This window comes from Aquarana catesbeiana, linkage group LG13, assembly GCF_042186555.1.
Source record: "Aquarana catesbeiana isolate 2022-GZ linkage group LG13, ASM4218655v1, whole genome shotgun sequence".
NCBI classification, from domain to species: domain Eukaryota; kingdom Metazoa; phylum Chordata; class Amphibia; order Anura; family Ranidae; genus Aquarana; species Aquarana catesbeiana.
Window position 1 is genome coordinate 186,612,266 of NC_133336.1, and position 12,871 is coordinate 186,625,136.

The 12,871-nt window shown below is 42.9% G+C and overlaps 1 protein-coding gene across 2 annotated transcripts in view; it reads right to left on the reverse strand.

The window, feature by feature from the left end:
• ARNT (aryl hydrocarbon receptor nuclear translocator) overlaps nucleotides 1-12,871 on the reverse strand; it is a 114,381-nt gene that overhangs the window by 50,092 nt on the left and 51,418 nt on the right. Inside the window, exon 5 of one of the 2 annotated variants that reach the window (XM_073609339.1) lies at nucleotides 7,818-7,862. The exons of the other annotated variant lie outside the window; for it this stretch is intronic. Coding sequence (XP_073465440.1) covers nucleotides 7,818-7,862 — 45 coding nt within the window. The remainder of the gene's footprint in view (nucleotides 1-7,817; nucleotides 7,863-12,871) is intronic. 2 annotated transcript variants of the gene reach the window in all.

Consider the following 12,871-nt stretch of genomic DNA (forward strand, 5'->3'; position numbering starts at 1 on the left):
CTGTCGAATGGGAGATTCCCATCATGGATGTGCAGCCGAAAAATCTGCAGCAACTGCGTGATGCCATCATGTCACTATGGACCAAAATGTCTGAGGAATGTTTCTAAAACCTTGTTGAATCTATGCCATAAAGTATGAAGGCAGCTCTGAAGGCAAAAGGGGGTTCAACCCGGTACTAGCAAGGTGTACCTAATAATAAAGTGACCAGTGAGTGGTATACACAAAACTATACAAAAACCAACACATATTCCCTTTTAAAGACTGAGCAATGAATATCCCAATTTGACCTAAAAGGGAACAAATAAATTCCAGGAGAAGCTTTGCTTTTTCTATTAATCCACAGTCAGAATGTTTTTGTTATTGAGCAGAGGAGATTATCAGACACAGAACAGGCGGTGGCCGACACACTGGAAATGCCTTGTCAGCAGTAACGGAAAGTTGTGTATACGGGTCTATAGGGTAGGATTATGTTGCACTAGAAAGCATAAAAGGGTACTGTTGTATTAACCGCATTCATCGAGAGATTAGTCGCTCTAGTAACTCATTTTACAGTGAGGCTATAAAAAGGAAAAGAAAAAAAAAGTGGGGTCAAATGAACAGCATTTTATGAACTGTTGGGTTTTCTAATGAGTTACCGCACATCAAAAACTGACCTGACCCTTCTGTAATTATTGCCTGCAGTCAATTCAAACAACCTAATTAGTAACTTGATTAGCAGCTCAAATTCATTTACATTTCCTCTAAAGCTTTTGCGTAAACCTGCGCTTTCACTAGTCAGGGTTTAACAACAGGCGCACTCAATTGCCCCAAATCTCATTACCTGCACTTACTTTCTGTTTGCTCCTCTCACTGGAGCATTGGGGTTGATTTACTAATACTGGAGAGTGCAAAATCTGGTGCAGCTGTGCATGGTAGCCAATCAGCTTCTAACTTCTGCTTGTTCAATTAAGCTTTGACAAAAAAAAAAAAAAATCTGATTGGTTTCTATGCAGAGCTGCACCAAATTTGCACTCTCTAGTTTTATGAAATCAACCTCAAAGTCACAGAAGAAAAGATGGTGTGTGGGAGAAAACAAGGGATGGCGAGCAAAATGGGAGAGCCCTATAAAATGTTGTTTCTTTGGTTTTTCATAACCACAAATAGGAAAGATATTAATATATCTGGAAGGTTGCAGTTATCCATTTACAGTATCTCACAAAAGTCTGGACACCCCTCACATTTTTGTAAATATTTTATTGTATCTTTTCATGTGACAACACTGAAGAAATGACACTTTGCTACAATGTAAAGTAGTGAGTGTACATCTTGTATAACAGTGTAAATTTGCTGCCCCCTCAAAATAACTCAACACACAGCCATTAATGTCTAAACCGCTGGCAACAAAAGTGAGTACACCCCTAAGTAAAAATGTCCAAATTGGGCCCAAATTGTCAATATTTTGTGTGGCCACCATTAATTTTCCAGCGCTGCCTTAACCCTCTTGAGCATGGAGTTCACCAGAGCTTCACGAGTTGCCACTGGAGTCCTCTTCCACTCCTCCATGACGACATCACGGAGCTGGTGGATGTTAGAGACCTTGCGCTCCGCCACCTTCCATTTGAGGATGCCCCACAGATGCTCAATAGGGTTTAGGTCTGGAGACATGCTTGGCCAGTCCATCACCTTTACCCTCAGCCTCTTTAGCAAAGCCAATTAGCCATTTTCCCTCCCCAGTGTCATGTTACCCGTTAGTGTTACAAGGTCTCAGGTGTACATGGGGAGCAGGTGTGTTATAGTTGGTGTCATCACCCTCACTATCCATACTAGTGATTCAACATGGCACCTCATGGCAAAGAGCTCTGAGGATCTGAAAAAAGAATTGTTACTCTACATAAAGATGGCCTAGGTTATAAGAAGATTGCCAAGACCATAAACTGAGCTGCAGCATGGTGGCCATGACCATACAGCGGTTTACCAGGACAGGTTCCACTCAGAACAGGGTTTGCCTTGGTCCACCAAAGAAGGTGAGTGCACGTGCTCAGCATCATATCCAGAGGTTGTCTTTGGGAAATAGACGTATGAGTGCTGCCAGCATTGCTGCAGAGGTTGAAGGGGTGGGGGTGGGGGTCAGCCTGCCAGTGCTTAGACCATATGCCGCACACTGCATCAAATTGGTCTGCATGGCTGTCATCCCAGAAGGAAGCCTCTTCTAAAGATGATGCACAAGAAAGCCCACAAACAGTTTGCTGAAGACAAGCAGGCTAAGGACATGGATTAATGGAACCATCTCCTGTGGTCTGATGAGACCAAGATAAACTTATTTGGTTCAGATGGTGTCAAGCGTGTGTGGCAGCAATCAGGTGAGGAGTACAAAGACAAGTGTGTCTTGCCTACAGTCAAGCATGGTGGTGGGAGTGTCATGGTCTGGGGCTGCATGAGTGCTGCCGGCACTGGGAAGCTACAGTTCATTGAGGGAACCATGAATGCCAACATGTACTGTGGCATACTGAAGCAGAGCATGATCCCCTCCCTTTGGAGACTGGGCCGCAGGGCAGTATTTCATCATAAAGACCCCAAACACACCTCCAAGACGACCACTGCCTTGCTAAAGAAGCTGAGGGTAAAGGTGATGGACTGGCCAAGCATTTCTCCAGACCTAAACCCTATTGAGCATCTGTGGGTCATCCTCAAAATGGAAGGTGGAGAAGCGCAAGGTTTCTAACATCCACCAGCTCCGTGATGTCATCATGGAGGAGTGGAAGAGGACTCCAGTGGCAACCTGTGAAGCTCTGGTGAACTCCATGCCCAAGAGGGTTAAGGCAGCGCTGGAAAATGATGGTGGCCACACAAAATATTGACAATTTGGGCCCAATTTGGACATTTTCACTTAGGGGTGTACTCACTTTTGTTGCCAGTGGTTTAGACATTAATGGCTGTGTGTTGAGTTATTTTGAGGGGACAGCAAATTTACACTGTTATACAAGTTGTACACTCACTACTTTACATTGTAGCAAAGTGTCATTTCTTCAGTGTTGTCACATGAAAAGATAAGAAAAGAATAAAATATTTACAAAAATGTGAGGGGTGTACTCACTTTTGTGAGATACTGTAAATGGTATGTGACCCGTCATTAAGCATCTGGAGAATATACAGTGGGTAAAATAATTTTTGATCCCCTGCAGATTGCGTAAGTTTGCCAACTTACAAAGAAATGAAGGGTCTATATTTTTTACCATAGGTGAATTTAAAATGATAGAGACAGAGCATCAAACAAAAAGCCAAAAAAAAACACATGATACAAATGTTATAAATGGAGTTGTAGTTCAGTGAATAAAATAAGTATTTGATCCCCAAGCAAAACATGACTTAGTACTTGGTAGAGAAACCCTTGTTGACAAGCACAGAGGTCAGTTTCTTGTAGTTGGTGACCAGGTTTGCACACAACTCAGGAGGTATTTTGGTCCACTCTTTACAAATCTTTTCTAAATACTTAAGGTTTCTTGGCTGTCGCTTGGCAACTCAAAGTTTCAGCTCCCTCCATAAATTTTCTATAGGATTAAGGTCTGGAGACTGGCTAGGCCACTCCATGACCTTAAAGGAGTTGTAAAGGCAGAAGGTTTTTTTTATCTTAATGCATTCTATGCATTAAAATAGAAAAAACTTCTGTGTGAAGCAGCCTCCCCAGCACCCCTAATTATTTACCTGAGCCCCATCTCCTTCCAGCGATGACCACGAGTGGCTTAGCCATCCGGTACTCTCCTGATTGGCTGAGACACAGCAGTGTCGCAATTGGCTCCCGCGGCTGCCAAAGTCAGTTAGCCAATCGGGAGAGAGGGGGTGGGGCCAGGCCACAATTCCATGTCAGAATGGACACAGGGAGCTGTGATTCAGCTCGGGTGCCCCTATAGTAAGCTCCTGGCTGTGGGGGCACTCGACAGGGGGGAGGGACCAGGAGAGCTGAAGAGGGACCTGAGAAGAGGAGGATCTAGGCTGTTCTGTCCAAAACCACTACACATATTCATTCTAATTTAGAAAACAGGAGTCCACACCCATCACTTTTTGGATACTCTTTCTGTTGGGGATTTTTATGTGTGCTCCCGGCTTCCCTACAGACTTCTGTTACCACAGCTCCCTTGATAGACATTATAAATAGCCTTTGTTTTTCATGGTCTATATACAGCTGACATGTGAGTACTCTCAGATATGGGTAACTTTGCTTTCCCTACCAACACTTCTCTTTTTTAATGGCTAGGTACATTACTGGATTACATTGATACAATTCTGCTTTTTGTTCTGTAGACTACTGATGCATCCACCCCTGAAGAAGTGGAGTGTATCCACAGAAACGCGTCAGACTCTATAGAGATGCCATATGGTTTTATAAGATGGCTTTATTATGCCCTCCAATTTTCTATTTAGTTTTTCAGCATTCAACCTTTAAGTACTGTATTTCTTTGAAATGGAGGATGGTCTCCTACATTTACAACGCGATATGTCATGCCGTTATTCATATGTTATTGTGGTTTGCAACATGTTATTACTATGTTCGCCAAGAATTTTATGTATTTAATGTACTTATTGTAATACGACATGTTATGCATTGTTTTAAGAGAATAAATACTTGCTTCCACTACTGATCCATTTACTAGTCAAGCCCCACATGCCTCATCTAAAGTCCCAACCCTCCTTTCTCTTCATATAGATTTAGGGATGAAGATGTATGGTATGCGTCTCATTTAAAATCCCAACCCCTCCCCCCTTTTTAGCACTACACAGAGCAGGTAAGTATGACATATTTGTTATCTAAAAGATAAAACAAGACTTTACAATCACTTTAACATGCTTCTTCTTGAGCCACTCCTTTGTTGCCTTGGTGGTATGTTTTGGGTCACTGTCATGCTGGAAGACCTATCCACGAACCATCTTCAGTGTTCTGGCTGAGGGAAGAAGGTTCTCATCCAAGATTTTTACAATACATGGCCCCGTCCATTGGCCCCTCAATGCGGCAAAGTCAGCCTGTACCTTTAGCAGAGAAACAGCCCCAAAGCATAATGTTTCCACCTCCATGCTTGACTGTAAGGATGGTGTTCTTAGGGTTATAGTGAGCATTTTTCTTCCTTCAAAAATGGAGAGTCAAGTTAATACCAAAGAGCTCAATTTTGGTCTCATCTGACCACAGCACTTTCTCCCAATCCTTCTATAAATCATTTAGATGTTCATTGGCAAACTTCAGACACGCCTGTATGCCTTCTTGAGTAGGGGGGCCTTGCGGGTGCTGTAGGATTTCAAACCATGGCAGTGTATTGTGTTACCAATGGTTTGGTGACTGTGGTCCCAACTGTCTTGAGATCATTCACAAGCTCCTCCTGAGTAGTTCTGGACCGAACCCCCACTTTTCTCATGATCATCCTTACCCTATGAGGCGAAATCTTGCATGAAGCTCCAGACCGAGGGCGATTGATGGTTATTTTGTATTTCTTTCATTTGCAAATAAATCGCTCCAACAGTTATCTCCTTCTCACTAAGCTACTTGCTGATGTTCTTTTAGCCCATTTCAGCCTTGTGCAGGTCTACAATCATGTCCCTGATGTCCTTTGACAGCTCTTTGGTCTTGCTCGTAATAGTGAGGTCTGAATGGAAGAAAGCTCCTATGGACAGGTGTCTTTTATAGACATAATGAATTGTCGTTAGGAGCACCTTCTTAAATTGACAGGACTAATCTGTGTACCACATACTGTAGCCAGCCTGTGGGAGGCAGAATTATTGTTGGTTGGTAGGGGATCAAATACTTATTTTACTCGCTGAACTGCAACTCAATTTATGACATTTATATTGTGTTATTTCTGGATTTTTGGTTGATATTCTGTCTCTATCATTTAAAATACACCTATGATAAAAATTATAGACCCTTCATTTCTTTGTAAGTGGGCAAACTTACAAAATCTGCACGGGATCAAATTAAATATTTTCCCCACTGTGTCTGTTTCCATGCTTCCTTTGATGGTTGCACTCAAATGCAAATAACTAGACCTTACAGTGATTGTAAAGTAAATGTTTATTCCACTATGAGGCTGCAGGACCTCTGACCCCGTCTGGACAGTACTGATTGGCCCTGTGCTGATCACATGCACTCTCCCAAGAAAAAAAAAGGTTCTCTAGCAACACACACCAACCTGAGCATGTTCAGCTTGCCCCAAAGGCTCTGTACTATAAGGAGATGGGTCGGGTACTATGGAAGAAGGGGAGAATCAGAGAAGACAGGATCAAACAGCCGTTTTACACAATGCAGAGGATTAACCCCTTAGGTTCCACAGTGAATATAACAAGTACGCTTTCCTGCATATACAGACTGATTATACTGTTGTGGGTTTAGTAACACTTTAAAGTGGTTGTAAAGCCTAAACATTTTTTTACCCAAAAGTGGAACTTCCGCTTTAAGGACTCCTGACCCTCTGATATTTGGCATGTCATTTTTTTGTTTATTTTTTGGTGGGGGGGCGAGCGGATACCTAGTTTTGACAGGTACCCAGCTCCCACTTCCGCTCGGGCCACCTAATCGGCTTGAGCGGAAGTTCTTCTCTCCTCCTCCCTCCCTGCAATCTTCTGGGACACGTCACAGGTCCCAGAAGACTGTCCATGCATTCAGGACGCGCAGGGCACACCCAGCAGTGAAGCCGCAAGCTGTCACAGCCGGGTGCCCATGCTAATGATGCCGGGGAGAGGCAGAGGAGAGAACGGAGGCTTCGGACTGTGGGACAGGTGAGTGTGTGCTTATTAAAAGTCAGCAGCTACACTTTTTGTAGCTAATGATTTTTAATAAACAAGGAAAACGGCTAAAACTCAGCTTTGATGCATTCTTTGCATTAAGGTAAAAAATGTTTTAGGTGTCAGCACCCTTTTTCAATGGGGGTTGATTTACTAAAACTGGAGAGTGCAAAATCTGGTGCAGCTCTGCATAGAAACCAATCAGCTTCCAGGTTTTTTTTTGTCAAAGTTTAATTGAACAAGCTGAACTTAGAAGCCAATTGGTTACCATGCACAGCTGCACCAGATTTTGCACTCTCTAGTTTTAGTAAATTAACTCCAATACATCCTCACTATATATAACTTTAATGCTTTGTATTGTATGGTTTTGCAACCCATGTATTATGTCTGCATTCTCTTTTGCAGGTCTTGTTTGTGACGTATACTACAAAAACACAACCAAAAACTTTAAAAAAAAAAAAAAAATGTAAAGAAGAAAAGAGAAAAAAAAAAAAAGGGAGATCGCCCATTGCCCATTCCCTTTGCTTGCTCGTTTCTATACTACCTGAATGGAGCAGTGAGACAAAGTCTTGTTTAAACTCAAAATAGATGTGGTGAGATCTTTCAGAAGGCTAAAGGCTTGCTCCCAAGTGCTTGAGCCATCACTACTGGCCGTTCAGACACCAAGTGCAGATAGTGGGAGAAAAAGGAAGCAAGTGCTCCCCCATACCTAAAAAGTACTTCACTTTACTCCAATTCAGCAGTAAGGTGTTTGATATAAAACTGCATGGCCAATGCACAGTATAACTTATCTCACACAAGGTGGCCACCTTCAGCAGGTAGGTTTTGGATGATAAACGACCACAGTAGCTCTGTATGATTAATCTAAATTGTGGTTACTTACAGAGAGATTAAAAAATATATTATCAGTAAGAAGTTATAGCTGAGTTCATTCGCACCATACATGCTGTTTAGTGTATTAAGCTGCTCAGTTTCACATACAGGCTGTGATGAAGGGCAGGACAGAAAGAAAGATGGAAGCCGAGGCAACTGGAAGCATGAACCAGCGCTGCTTGCAATGCTCCCGCTCCTACCTTGCAAGTCTTTCCTTATCCGCTGAACTCTGCTCATCGTCTGACCTGGAAACAAAACCAACCAGCTCAGCTGAGAGGACATCTGCAACGTTGTGCTGGATTACCTCAATGTACTGGTAATTCATTAAAGAGGAACATGTTCCTTTTAATATTTACTGTATGTGATCATTACCAGATTAGCATACATTAGCCATACAAACTAAAGAGCACCTAATCTGTCGAGTTAGGTCCACTTAATAACCACAAGCAGTCATTAGGGAGGTGTTGATGCAGCACTCTTGTCAAGGGGCATGTAGTCTCCAGCCCTGTTGGTAGTACACAGATAACAGCACTCTTCAATGATGGTGGATGAAGACTCTGATCTTGCCATACACAACTTAAAGCCAATTTGTGATGTGAATTGTTGAATAATATGTTGAATATATGTTGAATTCAGGTCATGTAACCTGTGTGCTATGGAACATACCATCTACAGATAAAGTCTTGTCTATACAGTATTTCCATCGCACACTTTCCTGGAACAGGCCTTATCAGTGGTGGGTGCTGCATCGATTACTGACTGGATACATCACCAATCAATGCATATATTCGCCAGCAGACCATGGATCTTCAAGTGTTGCCCCAAACTTTTATTGCAGAAATATCACATCACACAAAAAACAAGTGCAACATTTTGAAACCCCGCAGGACCCCTTTCGCCAGGCATGTGATAAGGATCCTATCACATGCCTGCCGAAGGGGTCCTGCGCGGCTCCGAAACATTGCACTTGTTTTTTTTGTCATGTGATCTTTCTGCAATAAAAGCTTGGGACAAAACTTGAAGATCCACGGTGTTCTGGCGAATATGTGCATTGATCTACAGATGAAGGACTAGCTTTTGCATATCTAGTAGTAGTAGTAGTAGTAGGTCACATTCACTTACCTTGTTCTGTAATGCTGAAGACGTTTAGTAGCTTATCCATGCCCCTTCTTCAGTTCTAATGAGTCTCAGGAATATACCCCAGTGCTTATATCCACTTGAGTAGCATCATCACCTTGATCCAATTGCCATGGAAAGGCAGATGTTATTTTCCAAGACAATGATTGGAGATGTATATATAGTGGAACCACTCTTTTCTAGCTACAGTATCCCCCCCTTGGTGTCAGGAAGGCCTCATAGATGTTATTCCTTCAATTTACAAAATATCAAGGTAGAGGTATGAAAACGGCATTATATGTGGAAAAGAGATTATGACGAAGGTCCCCAATGATGGTTGCTTCAGTTTGATGTAGATGTCCTCTTGCACATTTCTTGAAAACCAGGTGTCCTCACTTTCCAAAAAAGGGGACCTTGCTGTCATCAAAAGACCATAAATCACACAAATTTGGAAAGCAAGGACAACTGGTTCACAGGAAGGTGAAAGAGTCCATCTAATTTAGACTGGAACTACTAACAAACAGGGGTGGGGCCTTCATCATCATCTGTCTTTCACAGATAATGTCATTTTAACATCTCCACCCCAGCAATTTAACAATTGACACCTGCAGCCAAGTAAATCAAAGGATTAACACCTATGAAGCCTTCCTGACACCAAGGTTTGGATTATGTATCTATAACACAGGGTGGTTCCACAATGTTCACACCTCATCCAGGCAATAAAAATCGACTTTTCCATGGTAATTGAATCAAGGTGTCGGTACTACACGCAAGAATATAAATACTGGGGTATTTTTCAGACACTCATTAGAACTTAAGACGTGGATTGGATAAGTCCAGGTGAATGTGACTTAATACTGAATATTCCATGGCCAGGAAAAAAGGAGAACCTTAACAGGCACATTTATGCATTATAACACCACTATCCCTCTCTCCTTGCACTAAAAGACACGTTCAAAGATACCCCCCTCCCTCAGATTTTTGTTGAAATTAATGGTCTGGTGATAGAATCTCTTTAAAATGGAGCTTGTGCATTTAAACTTCCAAGGCAGGTTTGAAGCCGACTGGTGGCTCTAAAAGGCTTCTTAAGTACTGACCTTTCTCACGAGAGATGCAGAAAAGAAGGGGTTTCTGCATCACTAGCAGGTACTCTCCAGAATCGCCTTCTAGAGCAGTGGTCTCCAAACTGTGACCTGAGGGCAAGTTGCAGCCCAATTTTTAGCCTTTATCTGGCCCTTGAGGCACTGACACCAACAATGGGGCAATATTCCTTCCACTGGCACCAACTATGGGGCACTATTCCTCCCACTGACACCAATGATGGGGCACTATTCCTCTCACTGACACCAATGATGGGGCACTATTCCTCTCACTGACACCAATGATGGGGCACTATTCCTCTCACTGACACCAATGATGGGGCACTATTCCTCCCACTGACACCAATGATGGGGCACTATTCCTCCCACTGACACCAATGATGGGGAACTATTCCTCTCACTGACACCAATGATGGGGAACTATTCCTCTCACTGACACCAATGATGGGGAACTATTCATCTCACTGACACCAATGATGGGGCACTATTCTTCCCAGTGACATCAATGATGGGGCACTATTCCTCCTCCTACTGATCATAGGCACTTTTGTTTACTCTAAAAGCACTTTCAATGTTTACTCTAAAGACACTTTTACACTGGGGCATTGGCGGTAAAGCGCCGCCATTTTTAGTGTCGCTTTATCGTCGTTTAAAGTCTGAAGGACAGTGAACTAGCCCCTTGTTTGGAAAGTTTGAAGACCCCTGTTCTAGAGGATAAACCAGATCCACGTCTGTATTTTAGTAGCACAAATATCTATATTTCATTAAACATTCCCAAAACTGAAGGTTTTTTCCAATGGATTGAACATGGTAATAATGTACCACAAACATCATAACACAATCTGTTAGGGCCGAAGTTTAGTTAGATGGGAAAAAAAATCAGCACAAAAGGGAGATGACTTCCTATTATTTCAATGTATTCCCTGTGCTGCTGACTTCTGTATTCCTGAAAATCTTCCTCTTCTGACCACCCCCTACCCCAGCCTCAGAACTGTGGAAACTAACTGGCACCCGTCAAAGGTGCCCGACTAAACCTGTCCTTTCCACACCAAATGAAACAAGATCTATGAACGGAGGACGAGCAGATGATTAAAAATGTCCGCCTCCCTTACTCATAGAGTGCCTTTCATTCAATGAACAGTTAGTGCAGCCACCGTAATCTTCTGGTGTGTGCACCCAACTATGCAAGCCCTTTCCACCCTCCTCCATTTATAGAAGCCATACTATACCTTCTATGAATGAAGGACAGGCAGGTAGTTGAGAGGTCCACCTCCTTCATTCATATTCGCTATAATAAAGGTTTTATGAATGGAGGAGGTGGGCGGAAAGGGCAGGCATAGTCGGGCACTCTTGATGAGTGTGTCACAGCTCTCAGAACTCCATTATCCCCAGCAGCACCAGACGATTACAAAAGGTGGGGGGGTTTAAGGTCAGAGAAGAAAGGTTTCAAAGAATGTATGAGCAGGCAGCACAAGGGACACATTGAATTATTAGTAGATTCTTTTTTTATTTATAAGACTTAGGCTTTAAGCACCATGCATGCATGCCAGGATCTGCTACCCCAATACAGATGTGAATATCACAGTCCTAGCAAACTGATCCCGCCTTTTGGCTCCAAATTTATACTTTAAAGCAGCATTTTGGAAGATCGAAGGGCAGCAACTAGCAGCCACAGCCTGGCTACGATTCAGGCACACTCGCCAGACAAGACTGCACAGACTCACAAATCCTTCAGCATATAAAGTGGATCATATAGAAGTATCCCACCTATGTATAAGGGTGTGTGGAAGAAGTCCAGTTTCAAGATATTTATAAGTGTTCTGACTTATTAATGGGCCATTACTGTAGAACAGGGGTCTCAAACTGGCGGCCCTCCAGCTGTTGCCAAACTACAAGTCCCATCATGCCTCTGCCTTTGGGAGTCATGCTTGTAACTGTCAGCCTTGCAATGCCTCGTGGGACTTATAGTTTTGCAACAGCTGGAGGGCCACCAGTTTGAGACCCCTGCTGTAGAAGGTGATCTGTTTGATTTCCGGATGGAGTTCTACTTTAAGCCACCAGCATCAACCCCCAGATAAAAGTTCAGTTTAAGTGGGCTGACCTTTTTGTGTTGCTAAAAAGCCAATAGCCTACAGGATACCAATATGAGAGATCATTTTCTCAGTCTTCGTTTGCTTTTGACATTATAGCAGATACAGATAATGCAATTTAATAGTAAATACTTTCATAATGGAAAATAACAAAAACAGCCTGCTCAAAAGGCATCTGGATTACCCAAGCACAGGATATTACGCAACATTAAATCCGATGAGAAGTCAACAAACCCTTTTTAATGCAAAAATATTCTTGGGCAGAACTACTAAATACAGTACAGATTTACAACCCTGGACAAGATTATACTCAAACCTGAGCAAATGCTTTACAGAAGGTAACATTTTTTAGGGGAACAGGAATGGTGGGGAAACGTCTTCACAAAACACCAATGTTATGAACACAGATGTCTCCCTTTGTTATGAAAGAGAATAGGATTTTTTCACAATATAAAATCTTTTTCTCTGAGTCATTGTGGGGTATAGGGAGTCTTTAAAGTGTCACTAAACCCACCTCATAAAAAAACTCTCAATAAATGGTGTATTACATGCTGATCATAGTCACTCATCACTATTAGGGTTGCAGCAACACCGATACAAGTATCGGTGCCGATACCGAGCATTTGCCCGAGTACTTGTACTCCGATGCTTGACCCGATATCTTGGCAGTCAGGGGTGATCAGTGCGGTGGTGGGGGAGTTACAATCACCGATCTCCCTGTATAGATTTCAATAAAGCATCTGACAGCCGCTTCTCCTCACTCCCCGCGGCTTTCAGCTGCTTTTTTTGACATCTATACAGGGAGATCGGTGATTGTAACTCCCCCTAGGTCGCCCCGATCTTCCCCAACTGTCCCCTGTGTCCTCCTCCAGCCCCCCTCCGTGCTCCTCCGGCCCCCGTCAGTTCTCCGCCCCCCCCCCCCTCCTCGATGATGGAGAGCGGAGGAAG